This window comes from Taeniopygia guttata, chromosome 2, assembly GCF_048771995.1.
Source record: "Taeniopygia guttata chromosome 2, bTaeGut7.mat, whole genome shotgun sequence".
Taxonomy (NCBI): domain Eukaryota; kingdom Metazoa; phylum Chordata; class Aves; order Passeriformes; family Estrildidae; genus Taeniopygia; species Taeniopygia guttata.
In genome coordinates this window covers 51,276,574-51,294,982 of record NC_133026.1, presented here as the reverse complement: position 1 = coordinate 51,294,982, position 18,409 = coordinate 51,276,574, and the positions used below count along the sequence as shown (strand labels likewise).

The 18,409-nt window shown below is 38.4% G+C and overlaps 1 protein-coding gene across 6 annotated transcripts in view; it reads right to left on the bottom strand.

Moving 5' to 3' along the window:
- TPK1 (thiamin pyrophosphokinase 1) overlaps window positions 1–18,409 on the bottom strand; it is a 292,817-nt gene that overhangs the window by 146,381 nt on the left and 128,027 nt on the right. For all 6 annotated transcript variants that reach the window (XR_012054636.1, XM_032746808.3, XM_030265289.4 and 3 more), the window contains one exon: window positions 4,455–4,527. Coding sequence is in view for 5 of the 6 variants with exons in the window: in XM_032746808.3 (XP_032602699.3) it covers window positions 4,455–4,527 (73 nt within the window). In the remaining variant the exon portion in view is untranslated. The remainder of the gene's footprint in view (window positions 1–4,454; window positions 4,528–18,409) is intronic.

The following is an 18,409-nucleotide window of genomic DNA, read 5'->3' as shown; positions in this document are numbered from 1 at the left end:
ATAGGAAAATAAGTGGATTTGTAAATAAGTTCACAGCATTTAATTAGAGATCTGAAGTAGAGACTACTAAGTCTGCAGCAGCCTTTCAAGGCACATGAAGTTTGCTTGGTGGGAAAGCCAAACCAGATTTTTAATAAATAGCATAACCTGGATTTCAAAGAACACTGGATTCAACCTTCTGCTTCTAGGCTTAAGAACAGATTTGGTATAATTTTAGATAATGTCTTTGGACTTAGGACTTCAGAAACAGAACCTTGTTTGAGGCATAACAATACAAATGGCTGCTTTAAGTTCAAAGCAGTGTTTAAAAGGTTTCAATAATAGAAATACTCAGCTAAAGCAAGAAAAGGATGAAACTCCAGTGACAGAAATATCACCACAAATCCTCCCTGCTTTGTGCAGTGTCATTTCCAATGTACTTCATACTGTACAGAGAAAGAATGCCAGTGCATCTATTATAGGATCACATGAACATGCATATTTATCATGCAGGCACAAAACCTCTTCTCAATTTCTATTTTAACAATGACAGAAAGCACACAGAATAAAGAATACTAAATTGCTATTCTTTATCCTTCATTAATAGTGCAATATGATTTTAAAAAGAAATTTTAAAGATGACATTTCGTTTTGAGTTGTGGTGCAGTTTTATCCAGTTTTAACATTATTTAACTCTAAGAAATGGAGGAAATAATCTCTAATATTTTAATAAATTTTAATAGAAGACTACAAGTACATCCTTGACAAGCCACTGAAGCAAAACCATGACCACCGAAAATAAAAAGTAAAGCTGAATAACCTCTGACATGCTTACTTATTCTCTCCCAAAAGGAATGCCTAACTCCTGACTTACACATCCCACTCAGAAGTCTGTTACACAGTTACTTTCCAAACCAGAACTTTTGCCTTTAGATCTCTTCACTGTGGCATACTACACCTAACAGAGATAAAATGGATTTATCTGCTTCATGATTATTAACTTTATTTAAGAAGGGTCCCCAATACAATAGTGATTACCCTCCTAATGGGAAAATGGAAACACTTGGTTTGTAATCCCTGCTCAAATAAAAACACCAGAGCAACTGTCTTAAATATAGCCCATTCAGTAAAACCCCTTGGCTTCGGGAATCTCTTGTAGTGACAAAAATTTCCTTGCTTTCATCACTTAAATGAGGTAGAAAACCTTCTGAGTCCAGGAGCAACATCCTAGCATGAAGCTGGTGTGATGAAGAGTCAGGCTGTTGCTAGGCTGTGATGATGACACAACTGCTATAGACAAGGCCTTCCATAACAATTAGTTTAATGCACTGAGTTTTACACCCCACTACTTACCTAGCACTACACTGGGCTGTCTTTGACACAAACAATTGCATATGATGATGTTTTATAGCTCAGTAATTAACATCCATAAGCTTTACTATGAAAAAGTAACAATTCTGAAGCCGCGGCACAATATCTTCAGATAGGTAGAAAATGTCACAATGCATTAATTTCTGCCAATATAGGTAGCTTTTATAAAATGATAAAAAACAACTGATAAAAGAGAATACTTAAAGCAATACAGTAATGTTATCTAATGATAGAAGCTTACCTTTTCTCCGGGTGTAATCTGCACCTTGGAAAGGAAGGATGGTATGGGAAACAACCCTAATTGACAACGTAATGCTTCCCTAAAGTCAATGGTGCTACACTGATCTACTCACCTGAAGTTCTCCCACAGCCTGTTTTAAGTAGCCCTAAAATATTTTGGGTCATGAACACATAGAGCACTTCCAAAAGACAGTGACTTTGGAAATTGTCTGGACAACAGAGGGTGCTTTAATGAACAAGATGCTTTTAAAGAGAAGAAATATACACCTCTCTCCAGTTTCTGTATTTTATTACATTTTTTGCTCAAGATCTCCTTAGAGACTCGCCCATACTTACCATTCTAGTTTTCTGACTATGGGAAGTTAATTTAAAAATGCAAAAATTATTTTTCCTACCATGTACACCCAAACTTAAAATTCTAAAGTCTATCTGCATTTTTCTCAGCCTTGTATGAAGAGCTCAGGCAAGGATTCTGTAGTCTAGATGATGCTGTTCATTGCACCTTTAAAATCCTGATTAATTACTCCTTCCTTTACAGCCTATCAGCTTAGTCCTTGCACAGATGGATTAACTCTGCATGAAGCAGAACAATTCACTATGTGTTCATAGAGAAGATGTAAACTGTGCATCACCAGTAAGATGCAACTAAGCTGACAAAAAAGATGCTATGGCCAGAAAAGTAATCCCCCTGAAAAAGGGTAATAACTACTGCATTCTTCCATCTCCCCTCTCTGTTGAATTATCCTTAACTTGCATTCTTTGGTAGGACTTACCTATCTACCAGCATGGTGTTCCATATAAGCATTAACTGCAGAATCATAGAATGGTTCAGGTTGGAAGAAACGCTAAAGAACATCAAGTTTCACCCCTCCTCCATGGGTAGGGACACCTTCCACTAGACCAGCTTGCTCAGAGTCCCATCCAACCTGGCCTTGAATGCTGCCAAGGGTGGGGCAACCACAGCTTCTCTGGGCATCCTCTTCCAGTGTCTTATCACCCTCACAATAAAGAAATTCTTCCTAATATTAATCTAAACCTACTATCAATTTGAAGCCATTCCCACTAGTCCCGTCACTATATACTCTTCTAAAAAGTCTCCATCTTTCTTTTATGCTCCCTTCAGGTATGAAAGGTGCAATTAGGTCACTCTGAAGCCTTCTATTTTCCAGTCTCAACCATCCCAATTCTCTCAGCCTTTCCTCATCTCCTGATCCCTTCACCCTACTAATCATTGTGGTGTCCTCCTCTGGACTCACTCTAACAGGTTCATGTCCTTCCTATGCTGGGACCCCAGAGCTGTGTGCAGCCCTGCAGGTGGGGTCTCACTAGGGAGGAGTAGAGGAAAAGAAACCCTCCCCTCACCCTTCTGGCCATCCTGCTTTGGAGGCAGCCCAGGACACGTTTGTCTCTCTGGGCTGTGAGTGCACATGGCTGGGTCATGACCAACCTCTCATCCAGCAGCACCCCCAGGTCCTTCTTCCCAAGGCTGCTCTTGATCTGTTCATCCCCCAGCCTGTGGTGATACTGGGGCTTGCCCATGTCCATATCAAACAGAGTAGTGCATTTTGTAGTTTCTCCTTTTACAGACTCACAGAAGCAGCTGAGCTGGAAGGGATCCACAAGGATCAGTGAGTCCAACTCCCAGCCCTGCACAGCATCATCCCCAAGAGTCACACCATGTACCCAAGTGAGTTGTCCAAATACTTCTTGAATTAATTTATTCACAGATCATGAGTTTTCAGTCTGTAGTGAATAGTATTAACCCAAAACTTTTTATCTTATTTTCACTTCCCAAGCTTTAATTTAGATTCCTAACCATTCCTAAGGTTCTCCTAGAGGTGAACAGCCATCAACATTTCTCCATCCTAAAAAATGGAGTAGAATATGGAAATTTAACCCCACAGTGCCCAGAGAGAGACTATAACCCTGCTCTACACACTCCTTCAGCCCTCCCCTCACAGTTTGAAACTTTTTGTTCTAACCATTTGATCCCAAGTCCATCAGGGAAGATTCTAGGCAAATTTCATTCTTATACATGAATCAGCAGACTAAGTCAACTACTTCAGAAGGATCAAACACTTCTCCTGCAAGTGCAGCCTGCTCCAAAGGTAAGCTGGCCTGTCAAGGCAAACTCTGAATTTGCCTGTGTCCAAGATGCAAGGGTGAAGAACTGTGCTCATCACAAAAGCCTAAATAAGTAGGCATGTGGAGTGTTGAATACCAAAGAGTCAGGTAAAGGCAGAACTTTGAGCCCTAAGACCTGAGAAAAATGAATTTACCTTTATGCTGCTCACTGGAAATAAATTACCACAGGTAGGAATTTATCCAATAACTCATTAGGGAGGGCACTCCACCACTGTAGCAGAAGTAGTTGACTGCAATTCAGTGCTTCAGTGGGTGAGGAAAGAAACAGATTTCTCCATTTGCAGTTTTCCTCTAAAAAGGTAAAGTCATATCCTACAAATAGCACACCGAGAAACTTTCTCTAGAAAGTATGTGGATACCCACCAAGTGGAAATCACAGTAAATTAATCTTTATTTCTTGGTATCTCACCATGAAAAAGAAGTCACAGATTTTTTCAGGAAGCTTTATCCTAGTTTCTAGATGCTGTAATCTTTACCACCATTTGATCTATTTTATCACCTGATACTATGAAAACTCACCCGGGATTTGGGCAGTATTGCACCTCCTGTGTTTATTTTAGTACAGTACCACAAACACAACTTCTGAGTTTCTCAAGTGTTTACAACTGAAGCCACAAAGGAAGCAATGAAGCCAGAATCACTTCGTGACCAACTGGAGCACTAATGGCTTGGATCTTACAACGCTCTATCACAGAAAAACCCAAAGGGATTTAATTTACCTTGACCTTGTAGTACTCTTTGACTTCAGGCTGAATGGAATCAAAATCACCACTGATGTAATCAGGTAAGAAGCTGAAAGGAAAGCAATGAGCAGTGAAATGAAAAATTAATCCATCTTACTATATTTAATATTTATTTTCTCAAGAGTACTATGGGCTACAAGCATTTATCTTCTTAAAAAAATATGTGTTCCTTAAAGGCATGTTTAAACAAGTTGACGTGAGGAGATACAGAAAACAGTAACAAACAGAATTTAAAACTGGTAAATCTACTGTCCCTTTGCTGAGGGAGCTGCACATTGCTTAGATGCTTATATATCTCTCCGGGTCAGTAAGACTCGTATTTGCCTGGTCCTAGAAAGACAACTTTCAAATATCTTTCAAATGATCATTTCAGTCAGCAAAGTGTTTGAAATAGCATATCTGAGTGCTGTACATTAAGCCTCAGAGGATATCATTTGTCAGAAGATGATGATGCTTCTTGGACAGCTGGTATGCCATAAATGTTTCAAGGGTTTGTATTTTAGTTGTTAGTGATGTCATCTCATTTCTACTCTTCTCAATTATTAAAAATACACCCAAAATATGGAAGCCAAATGCTCAGTGATTTTTAACTCATATGAACTTAATTTCAACTCCTAACCATCATTTGTACAGTAATATTGCTGCAAAGCACATGGAAATAATTTTGTGATATTTATCTTTTCTTGCCACATATAGCTTTTTAATTGCAGAGTGCTTAAAAGTATTTATTGCATAAATTCATGTTAAATTCCTAATGAAACTTCCCCTTTACTATAGAAAGAACAGTGTAAGAATATCTTTTGAAAAAGTCCCCAATGCCACCCAAAACACTCAACACAGCTTTCCATCTTGCACAATTTCTTGAGATTTAAGAAGCAGCTGGCAGGTGAGAGGGCGTTTCCACTGTTTCAACAGATAAGGCTGCACTGAGTTTTGAAAGTAAAGCTGTGATTTTAGTTAACTCCACGGCTACCATACTTTACAGTTCATCAGCAAAGTAGTTTACAGCTTAAACTGTGCTACAAGGAATTGAGCAGAGTATATTGGGACATATTTTTTCTGCCACATGATTTCAGAACAATGCTGCAGGGTCTAGAAACTCCTCATATCAATAACACTTATAAAAATCTCATGTTCTGCATCCATGCAATGATTTCAAAAGAGACATGTGGTCACAGGCGACCATTTTGATTGAAAACTGAAAGCTGCTCCAGTAGAAGCTGTGAGTTAGGTCATGTGCAACTAAGGAACTTCAAATTCCCTGCTCTCCACCATTACTAAGGTTGTTATAAAAGGATATGTTCTAAAAAGAATCCCTTCAGAAGTGATGGTCCAACACTCACTTCAGTGAGAAGGGCAGTCCCTGCTGCACTGGATTTGACTGAGGACACAGGAATCAATTAGGAGAAATGCAAATGCTTCAGTGCTCTGTTTCATACGCCTCCATCAGTATGGTTCAAAACTAAACAGAAAATTAGGTTTGCTCCTTCATTGTACAGACTGACCTTTCCAATGTACAAAAATTACCACATTTTCAAAAGTTAAAATGTAAATAGTTGTTTTTTTACCTTTCCATGAGTTCCCTAATGAAATATTTACTGAATAAAACAAGCCTAAAAACCTGCAGGTATTCTCTTTCAATTTGTTATTTTATAATTATTTCTTCCTGATTGAAACAGAGCCATTAAAAGTAAACTCACTCCAGGCATTTCAGTGGTGGCCCTGAATGGAAGCCCTGGAGGTGTTCCAGCAGGTTGGGCAAGGAGAACAGCAGCAATTGTCATGGAATGCCAGCTTGGTATGACATAGACATCTACTGTGATGAAAAAGCTGTTTATCTTACTGAAATGCTGTATATAAATCCTAAAATGTCTTTCTTTTCTTTTTTTTTTTCCTCTCTACAGCAGCTACAAAATGCAGTGCTTTTAAATAATCAACTCTTTCTCCTGAATGTTTCAAGAGATGCAAGTGGGAGAAGAATTAACAAAAAAAAAGAAAAAAAAAAAAGTCTTCTAAGAATTAAGTGTTTATTCACAGCTTTTGTTCTCATCCAAAGTAAAACAATTTCCAATCAAAAGCAAGTTTGAACATTTCCAAGCAGAAGGAACAGGCATATTCAGATGCACTTTCCATGGGGTCTGCTGGGGCTCCTGGCTGTGCTTCCTGAACACATCTCCTCTGCCAGGAAGCTCTATGTCCATTTTCAACATATCCTCTCTAAATCACTCACTTGGAGCAACCACAAAACCAGAAGTGACTAAAGAGAATAAGGAATTGTGGCTGAGAACTTCAAAATTTCAAGATGTCTAAGCCTCCCGTTAATGATCATGAAGAGAAGTCCTTCTTTTCTCCTTCCCTTTTAGAAACATCAGAAACAAGGAAAGTTCAGAAAGTCATGCCTGATGAATTAAAAACAAATTAGTAAACCTCAACTCCACTGAGGGAGGATGGCTGCTCTTTGTAGCTCATTGACTACGCAAACCAGCAAAAGTGTGGAAGAGGTTTTACAGGAACTTTTGTGAACCAGAGAGAAGTTTGATAAGAGGATTCATGTCTACCCCTGAAAGAATTCTCTATCAAGGTCGTTGACATAGAAACCAAGAAAGAAAGAAGGATAAATAAGAGAAACCTGCAACTGCCTATTCCAATAAGCACTTTCCTTGTTTCTTGTGACCAATGAGTAAAGTGCAAACTTATAAGTTTCGTAAGAATGTAAAAAAAAAACATATATGCTATAATAAAAACAGGTTTGAAGCCTTCTGAACATGGAGCGTGTTGCTTTGTATTGTCTCTGTCTCAACTATGACACAAAACTATGGCAACATCCAGTATAGAGTCAAAGGCTGCATTTGACACAGTCCTTTTTGAATTTTGTGGAACAAATTGCTTGATCCAGGTGAGCAGATTTGAGTCAAGGCTCTTTTTAACCAACTCAAGTGAGCAAAGTTCATTGTGTGAAGAATTCTTCATTGATTAACCTCAGAGATTAGCTCTGATATAGAAATAGGGGAAATAGTTGAGAGAGAGGTATATGGGAAAAAACTTCATACTAAAGTAACTCGGGAATATTTTGTAATAATTGGGTTTCACTTGTTTGCTTTCATATAGTTTTGTATTTACTTCGGAATAAAGACTCTGGTGCAGGCTTGGGAGAATCACACATCAAGCTTGCTTCTACTTCAGTGGAAGAAATTATGTCAGGAGAAAAGTAACAAGAAAAGCCTCTCCATAAAAGTTAAAACAGCTGCCCTTATTTAAAGTACAGATTAAAACCAGGTATTATATTAGTCTAACCCATGTTTTCCTGCCCTCTGAACGAAATTAATGAATAATTCTTATTCTGATGCATAACTGTATTGAAGATGACATATTTCAGTGACATATCTGACACACATCGTTTTGTGGAGGAGTTTAACTTTTTGCCCATGATGGCAAAATATGTCTTTAATTCCTAGCGCATTTTAAAATTTTAATTTCTAAACAGTCCTGATGATGCAGTCTACTGCATTTCAGAATCATATTTTATCAGTCTCATTAGCTATTAATTATCATTATGCATATAAGGTCATGACCAGCTCAGCTGGCTTGATTTTTCTGCTGCTTTATATTGACATTTATCAGGAGTGGGCCAAATTCTTAATCTAATGGGATTGAAAGTATAAAATTCATGCGAGATCAGCCTAATCTACCAAGTCATTTCTAGAGCTGTCAAGAAGCAAAATACCAGGCACTGGGCAACAAAAAAATCATCAGAGGTTTGGGCCCACTGGAGTTTTTCTTACTCTTTTCAATCTTTTGTTTTTTCTGGGAGTTTAGGGGTTTATTTTGTATTTTGTTTGGATTTGAGTGTGTGTTTTCTGTTGTTGTTTGGAGTTGCCTTTTTCTTCCTCATCAGGGTATTCTAAAATTATACTGCATCCATCTAAAATGAGTATGGAGTCACAAGGGCCAAGATTACTTTCAGATAAGGATTCAAAGGCACTTCCATACCAGACTGCTTATCTTTTATCTATTTTTTTTTTTTACATAAAACCCCCATCATTTCCATATGAAACTTTTAAAAGTTTAGCTAGCTTAGGAAGGAAAAATTGCTATTTATCAGCAGTTTGGAGATGGATACCAGCTAGATGATTTATACAAATTGGATAAAGGCTGAATGTTGACTGAACAGTTTTATGAACTCCTAGGACCCTGGCCTGGAAAGGAAGGGGGGAAAAAAAAGAGATTCCATCAAGTTTGACGGATATTTTCCATTTACCCCAATAAATTTTGTCACCAGTACCATAAAGCAGCAATTGATTCTTATCATAGACAGATTACAAAATAAATAGAAGCTATTATACTCTGAGGTTCTGATGCTAAACAAGCACAACTGTGCCTTTTTCCTTCAAGTAATACATCTAATAGACACAGCAATACTGTTTTTAAATATTCAGCACTAATGAACACTAACATTTAACACATTTAACACTAGTGTTAAATTTAAAACATCAGAATATTTGCTTCTTTATTTGCTCACTTTAAGAATTCAGTGTGAAGTGTTAAATATGTGTTTTCACACAGTTATGAAAAAGGAAAAAAAAACACAAAAACCCACACAAAACCATCATATTGCAGCAGTTTATGATAAAAAACCCATGCTGCCTTCTTAAATAAAATGCTTGGGCATAACTGCTCAGCTCTATCATTAATTCAAAGTTACAGTTTCCTAGTACTATTGACTTTTCTTGTGATGCAGCTCCTTTAGCACATAATTGCATGCAATTAACCTTTTTTAAACAAATGTTAACATCAGAGACATGAGCATTTAAAGGCAGTATCTGTACACCCTTTAATTCCTTCAGCTACAGCACAGAAAATAATCCCATGCAGAAAAACTGTGTGTCCCCCAGCTGTATCATCTGAGGGCACAGAGTGGATTCCCTTTGTTTTTTCTTCACTACTAGAAATAAATTTGAAAACGGGTGTCTTTTACCCTGGACTAATGGGCACAGACAAGCTACATCCCTGTGGAATAAAAATCGGTGAGGATAAAATGCTGCAGACTGAACATGAAGCAAAGTCAGCTCTGACTTTTGTAAGCATCTAGTATTTGGGAATACAAAAGATAAAACTCTCTAGCACTACTTCAGGATAAGCATTACAATCACAGTTTAACAAAAAACACCAACCCAACAAACAAAAGGTAATGTTCTCAAATCTATATTTGCTAACTGTTAAGGCGCACTTTCTGCTTGCCCTCCTGATGTCTTGACAGGAAGAATAAGTGAGGGCTGTTCTCATCAGAATGGTGTTAAGTCTGTTTTAATCTGTCAAAAGTATACTGTTCTCTACTGTGAAGATCAAAATGCCTTTTTAATGCTCAGAGACATGTACAGCACAAGCAGGTGCCTTTTATATATTGTCTCAGAGCAGCATATTTGGATGCCCCAAGTAGCTGCACAGAGGTGAGTTCCTGGGTAAAGGAGAAATGTCAGATAGAGTGATATATTCAGAGTTAATGTCTATTCAATCTATAAATATCTTCATGCATTGCCTGCAAGGTTACCACAAAAAAAGGGTCACACCTGCAGCTCAGGAGCCCAACACTAAAATACCAATACAATTAATGAATTCAAACTGACCATAGAAAAAAATTTTGGTTTGATCAATCTTGAACAGATGCCACAAATTATTCCATAACTTATTATTATTATTATGAGGCTTTAAAAACCAGTTAAACCCCAGTCCTTAGCTTGTCCATCCACTATTTCCCAAACAAGACTCTCTTGAAGACAGTAAGCTTACTTTTTCTGACTCCATGGTTCCCATCACTGCTGTTTTGATCCCCAGATCCCCAGAACCTCCCTTATCACTATACAATGTTTGTAGTAGGATGGCACTGACAGTGAGTATTAGTTCTATATGAATTTGGAGAGAAAAAACAACATAAAAAAACCCAACCAACCAAAAAAAAAAAAAAACCAAACCAAAAAAACCCCAACCATTTCCCACGCCTTCTTCAAAGGCCTTAATAAACCCTAATGTTCATTATGCAATTGCTTACACAAAACAATTCCCAAACAGCACACTACCATAAATCCACATGTGATTTAATAAAACTTAAGGAATAAAAATAACAAAGGGAAGAGATACAACACCAGCACCGTAAACACCAATTTAACAAAGAAAGCAAGTATATGCATATATCAGCTATACACAGATAACCTAAACTCTTTGCACAGACTGTTAGCATATCTGCATACTAGAGTCAGGTAGTTATGTGGTTAAAAGTACTTGGAATATTAGGCAACCTTGAAAAACAACCTCTTTTTTCCTGACTTTTTAAAGAGCTTAGTGTTAAAGAGCATATAAGTATTATTCCATTTGCAAACCCTATGATTTAAAGAAAAAGATGAAAGTGTGTGAAAATATGAAGGCAACAATGCATTCATTTATGCTTGTTTGTATGCAGTGTCACCTTGCAAATAATAAAAAAGTATCTAAAATAAATTGAAGAACATATTACGTTCAGCTCAAACTGCTATGTAAAGCACACATCAGGGGGACATCTTCCACAGGGGAGAGACAACTTTCTCCCATTATCATTACAAATCCAAAGAAGCTTACACCCTGCCTCAAAACCTTGACCCTCAGTGACAAAGATGAGAGTTAATGATAGCTACAACTGTTGCATTTTTCTTTTTAATAGTCAATATATGAAGCTTTTCTCCAGTTGCAATTCATACAGTATAAAAATAAGTCATGCTATGAGTTTTAAGAACTACTCACTTGTTTGCCATGGTGCTGAACATCCTCCTGTGTTCAGGTAAGTACATGTACTTAATGAAAAACTCAGTAGGCTCAGAACAAGCAACTCTCAGGGAATGCTGCTAAGTACCTGTGGTTATGTTTCTATTACTCATAGACTGAAGTATTTCTTAAAATAAAGGAAAAGAAAGGATAGCTGACAGCAATATATGATATTAGAGCAAATTAAAGCTGAAGCTATTCAGCACAACTCAGCATTGTAGAGGCTCAAGCCTTGCTGTTGGATCCCTGGCAAAAGGAATTTAAAAAGGGGAGCTGAGCCGTGAGTTTTCATCCTTGCATAGGGCAGCATGGCTCAAGGATGCACGTTAATGCAGGGGCAAAAAACACTCCAGTGGCTCAACACGAGTCATCCATAAGCACACGATTCTGAATGCTAGCAAAGCATAATTACTTGTCTGGAAGTGCCAGACTCCAGTCTTCTATGACTGCAAGCCAGAGGAAAAGGGGGAGAAGATAATCACTGCAGCCTCTGACAGGTGAGGGTATCTCACTAACTGAAAAGACAGAGGCTGACAAGACCCTCAAAACAGTTTTCCCACTTCATGTCAAAGCAAGAGATGGAAGAATTTGCTCAAAAATTGAGAAGCATCAGCCATTACATTAAAGAAATGTAAATTATTTATTAACATTTTATACTGTGCATGAAGAATCAAAAGGATGTGACCTAAAATGTGGTAAACTTAGCGCAGTCACAAATGACACAAACAGATTTAGAAACTAGTCTAAAAAAGATGGCACTAGAAGGCACAGCAGGTTCAGGGCTTCATGGAGTGCCCCCCAAGTTAGATGTTGTTGCTATAAGGCAACAGACTTTTCCAAGACAAGATAAACAATTCCTCTTCTTTCCCAGAAATGCTAGAAACATGCATATTATAATGTTCCAACTAATCAGACAGTTACTAACAACGTCTACAGTGTGGCTTGAAAACTGAACTATAAAATTTCAAAAGTCAGTTTGAATGACTAGTATTAAAACTCTAGGTGTCCTTTCTGTGAACTTTCACACCACTAACACTTAAAAGTCAAGCACAATCAAACATGTTAGAAGTTACACGTGAAAGACGTTCACTGGGATTTCCTTGCTTCCATTAAGGTACTCCAGTGAGAGTAAGCAAAGTAAATACCTGCTCCAAGTTTAGCATCTGTTTACATACTTCCAAAACCAGGGAAGAACATCTTTGCGGGGGAGGTTGAGCTTGAAGAAACCCTTTGCTTCTTCAGGGCTAGAAACTGAAGTAAGTAGATTGCAGCTGAAATCTTCTAGAGCCCTTTCTACACAATGAGTCATGAATACAATGAGAAGAGATTTATCTCCTTACTGAGCACCTTGTTTCAAGCAAGCAAGAGGATATCAGCAGGTTTTCAAAAGTCTATATTATGCTTCCCCTGTTTGGGCCTGCATTTTCTTTTCTGATTTTCACATACCCATCATTTTAAAGATGGATATTCTGTTTTGTGGCCACAGAAGAGACACCTCTACACTTAGCTAAAGTAGGATGATCAGCCATGAAAAACGAACTGTCATATAAAAATTTGTTTAAAGAACACCTACTGATAAGAAAAATCTTTAGAAGAAAACCAGAACATCTGATTACAAAACAATTATTGAAAGGCAAAGTTGATTCTGTACAGTTATTGAACATGCTTCTTATCCTAGGCTCTGATTGCCTGTAGAGCAGCCACTGAGCAAACCATTTTTATTTTTGATGAAATGTGCTTGAGTACTTTAAACATATTAACATAATTCCTTCAAGTTTCAAGCTCTTACACTGATAAGGTTTATAATATTTTGCAGAGAAACAATGCATTAAGGATCCTGAAAACACTCGGACTACGCAGAGGAACAAAACGTATCACTTAATGTTTTTAGGGGATTTGAGCCCATGTGGCAAGGAATGGAGAAAAGACACAGAGCAGCAGACAGCTGTCTGAAGTCTGTTGTCTCTGTATGGCTGAAACTAGGTAAGTCACTGGGAGGCAGAAGTTTTATTAAACCCTTTGCTGCTGACCTCTGCTGCAGCTTCTCCAGAGCCGACAGACAACCAGGATATTCCAGCAGAACATTAGCATTTCAAAAGGTACCTGCACCTCTTGTGCTGTTGCTTGCCTAGCACAGCACCGCAGCATTAATTAGAAGGACTGCAGAAGATAAATGCGCATACAAAATGAGAGTTGGGCTCTATTTGATACTGAGTAACCTCTACCCAAAAGCACCCTTCCTTTCATCAGATAAACTCGAGGGAGAATTCTCCCATTTCTCCACAATTTAGCTGTACAATGGATGACTGTATTTCATTTTCTGGAACCTGTGATTTAGACAACAACATATTGCAAAGTTGAATAGAAATTCTTTTAAGGTTTGTACTAATTGAAAAGATGAAAGGTAGGTTTAGAGCTCTGAAGGAATTGGTGGAAAACTGTTTAGTATACCAGGGTTTCTGTCTTAGTGGGCTGGAGCATCACAGCTCTGTTAAAGCTCCTGCAGCTGGCAGAGATCGTTCACACTTTAATCTTTGTTTTGCTCTTCTGGCTCTGTCACAGCCTCTATGGAATCAAGGTACCAGTGCTATATTTTAGTTACCAAAGTTAGCAGGTTTACAGTTATGAATGCACACAAGCAGTTCTCTCTTTCACGAGATTAAAAGTGTTTCAAACGACTGTCTTCATGAGCACAGCTGCAATTAAAATGCCTCTGATGAAGCTCTAATTAAAGAATAAAACCACCTTTTATAGTTACTTGACATATGGATGAAATTAGGAAACAAAATAAAGCTGCTACTCTCATGTATCAATAAATCTGCCTTCTGATCACAGCCTGATGTACTCAATTGAAAGAGTTTTTCTACCAGGGTTTTATTTGTTAAACTTTTTATAAGGGATAAAGAATGAGGGACTGACAAAATATATTCATATAGGGAAAAATCAGGTCTCTTGACATTTTCTTCTGTAAAACATTTAAACTGCTATACCAAACAGGAAAGTTCATACCTGTGCTTGACAGACCCAAATTTTTACTTCTTTTCACTGCTCATTAGTGAACAAACCTCCTTGAAACGAAATACAGTAATGTAAGGAAACCTGCTGCAGTGTCACTCTGGCTACTGTACGGACTGTCTGCTTTCCCAAAGACTCCCAAGTACAAGGAAATGTTATTCTAGCTGTAAAAATTCTCCAACAGCTTATCTGCAGTCAGGTTCCTCCTCCTGACAGTCAGCACAGCTTCCAACGCCTCCTGATAAAAAGGCCTGTTTTAGAAGTTAGCCATTACCATCCCCAAAACCACAGGGAAGCTCCCTGCATCTCCCTGGATGGCTAATCTGAAAAGAAGACAGTGTGATTACACAGCCATGGTATCCAGTATAAGGGTGGGAAATACTCCTTAAGGGAAAAACCCCTAAATTTTGAACCGGCCAAAGTACCATGTCAAAACCTGAAGTCATCCTTGCTTCTCAGAGCTTCCTTCACCACTCTAAAACATCAGCTGACACAGAGATATTCAGAAGATAAAATATTTTCCCATCTTCAGATGGAATAAATGATCAGCAGCTAATCAAGCCAAAGTAACTTACAAAAGCTGATGATCTGGTTTTTATTAATTATTTCACATTTTAGCCCACAGATGATAAATATCTAATGGATGAAGCAAGCCATATCCTTTCAGACCTCTCATACCTGGGAGGTGGCTACTCTGTACACATGGTTCTCTCCTCATTTGATCTACTAAAATGTTGCCTTCTGCTTATTAAACTAATTTTATCAAGGAAATACTGAGCCTCAGCTCAGCATAAATAATTGCAGGAGTCTGTGCTGGTTTTTATGCTTGGTACAGATTTGGCAGTCCTAACACAGGAGAAAAAGCTAACAGCAATTCACAGAATCATAGAATTATTTGCATTGGATAGAATCTTAATGATTATCTAGTTCCAACCCCACTGCCATGGGAAGGGATGTCGGAATCTGTGGGTATTGGTGATTCTGAGATTGTAGAAAGTCTCTGTCTTTCTGCCCCGTTGCCAAAGAAGAAGCCATAATTCGTCTGTGCTGGTTTTCAAGGTTGTTTATTCTTACTTATCTCTAACATGTTCTGCTGCCCTGCCGCAGGTCTGTCCTGCAGGGCAGCGTGCGGGGCTCTGCCCCTCAGTGGGATGGTACAAACATTATATACCAGAAACTACGTGTGCTATATTTACAATAATGTGCCAGTTGAACAGTGTGTCCCCAGCCAAAACCAAGAGAAAAATGCCAACACTACAGTGAAACATGGAGGGCATGAAGAAGGAGAAAAAGGACAAGACACACCCAATTTCCTCCATCTTGTCCCCTTTGAACCCCTAATCTAGAAACCTAAAATTTTACTTTTGCACCCGTGCCACACTTAATTATTACTTATATCAAACACTCAGAGCTTGTAATTCATCCTGTAAGACTGAAAACTCTTTTCCATGGACAGAGATCACAGACAGTGTCTCTCGAGGCTCTGTACGGGGGGTTCCTGACCCCCTGCCAGGTCCCAAGCCTTCCAGGGCATCCAGAGGGAAGCTCTGGATTCCCATAAAGGGACACCTTCCATGACATCAGGTTGCTCAAAGTCCCACCTAGACTGGTCTTGAGCAATTGCAGGGATGATAAACACATCAAGGCAGAAAAATTCTGCCAGAGGTCAAGGTCTACAAGTAATCCTTCCTTCAGATCACATTATATTTCTACCATTGTGAGACCTTAACTATAGCTGTCACTGACAAGCACCAGAAATCTGCACACATGTGCTGAAATCCTCACTAGGTCCCAGTCCTTCAAACCTGCACATGTACAGCCCCGCCTGGCTGTGCACACAGCCAGCATCTCTCCTCTCCAGGGAGAGGGAAGCTCTGTATCAGCTCCATCTGAAACCAACACAGCTATGCACAACACAGCTGGCAACACAGCTGGTGAGTCAGAACACACAAAGAGTCCAATGCAAAACTCAAGCTCAGAAACAAATCCATCATTACATTCGGAATTGGTAGAGCATAAGAGGATGTAAAATTATTTTGTTATATTTTAATACATTCAGAACAGAGCAATTTTCAACATAATCTTTGCTAAGGAAAAAAAACCAACCAGTACCAAATAAACGCAAACCACACACACAAAAAAAAGGAAAAAAATCTGAAAAAAATCTCAAAAACCTGCAAGCATGACCAAGAGAAATCTAAAGGGCACTATGAAGGGTATCCAAGGCTACATTGAGAACTTGGTTGACTGAAGTGTATATAAATCTGAGCTACTTTAAAACAGCTCAGAGACTGGTAGTAGTTATAATGGCAGTACTTGCTGTGCTTCTTTCTAGAACATTGCCAGCTTCACATATGAGTCTTAACTGTGGTCAAGAAACAAATGTGTGTGCCTGTCCATCCCCACCCACCCACCAGTCAGACTAGGGTGCTACAGCAAATTTTCAGCAGAACAAGTAGGTTTGTGCTACTATTGCTATTAAGCTTTTAATACTCAGGCTGTGGCTAGGATCTACCTACCAAGCTCCTACTGCCTGTTACTTAAGCTGGCTGTCCTTATTAATGTTGCATCTAAAGCAAGGAAGTTGTACTGTGGAGGGAAATTTTGATGAGAACCTAAGCCAGTCTTCCTGTTTGTGTCTGCAGCATTTAGTTTACTGCCACTTCAGAGCACAAATGAAAGCATTGAGATAACTACCTATCTGACAGATATGAGATGCAGGCAGGTCAATGTATAGATTTGTGCTTATTTTTAAGTGGCAATCATGGAAAAAAAAACCTTGTGCACTGGATTGAGGCATTAGAAACATTACAAAGATACATGTACCTCCTCAATCCTCCTCCTTTCTCTCTATTTGTCTGTGTGGGCTAAAAGCACTCTCAGACAGAAAATACCTCATTCTTGATATGTAACACATATTCCAGAAAAATCCGTATCTTGGCCTCTGCACAAGTAATTTTCTATCAAGTAGAGTAGCTGAAAATAATTTAATGTTAACTCTGGTGCTGTTGGTGCCCTGGTTATTATAAAAAAGTGTAATAATACCCCCATATGAACTTCACAATTTATTGTGATTAAAAAATTATATAACCCTTAACTGCTATCCTAGTAAGTTCTATTATTGTCATAATCACTTTGACTTAATCTTTTATTAGATTTCAACACATTAATTAACTTTTCTTATAGGATGAGAACTAGATCTTGAGGACACGGATCTACCTATAAATAATACAAGTGCAATGATGAGCTCTTATTAAAAGCTATTCCCTTTACATACAGTTATAGTAATCATTCCTTAGGGAAGACATTCAGAGGTCTAATATCCCTGCTGCCATCTGCACCATGTGCACTACAAGAAGGGAGAGGAGAACCCTGAATGGAAGCAGCATTGGAAATGTTTTGGAAAAGACTGGACACAGATGAGCTGTGAATCAGACACTTTGAATTAGTGTATATTGAGATGCTCTGGGAATAGCATGAAGATTACCACAGGTGACATGGAGCGCAACCATCATTAGAGATGTCACTCAACAGAAGATGTCATTCATCTGAATGACAGTGTGGACCATTCCTTCAGTCTAAAATTCACTACTAGATAATTCTTTCCACACATTTTAATACCAGCCGGACATTAATTCTCAAGTTGATATTTTTTTGATAAATGTGTAAAGTTAGGAGGATTATACCTATCTGCCTGATAATGAGGCAAGAGATACATATTTTACTGGCAGAAAAACTCACTGAGATTACTTTTGTAATTGTTCTTGGAGAGAAATGGAAAGTCCTCCTGAAGATTAACAGAAAACTCTACTTCAATGTAAGCAAAGCCATTGCCTAAATCCTGTTAAATACCTGCTAAGTTCCAATACAAAACGAGCCTGCACCAGCCAGCCAGATGGTAATAAATTGGAATTTGGATTACATGCTGAGAAAAAGGCACCAAGATTTTGGACCATTCTCGTCTTCAAATCTAGGTCCATGTACTCTAGGAAGTGCAGCACACCCACTCTCTCTAGGTAGCAATGAACCTCAGGTGCATTTCACACAGCATCAGCTTTTGTGGATCCTGTCTCAGGTGTTTCAGGCTATGTGGCTCCCTAATTCTAAGAAACACCACCTCCCTT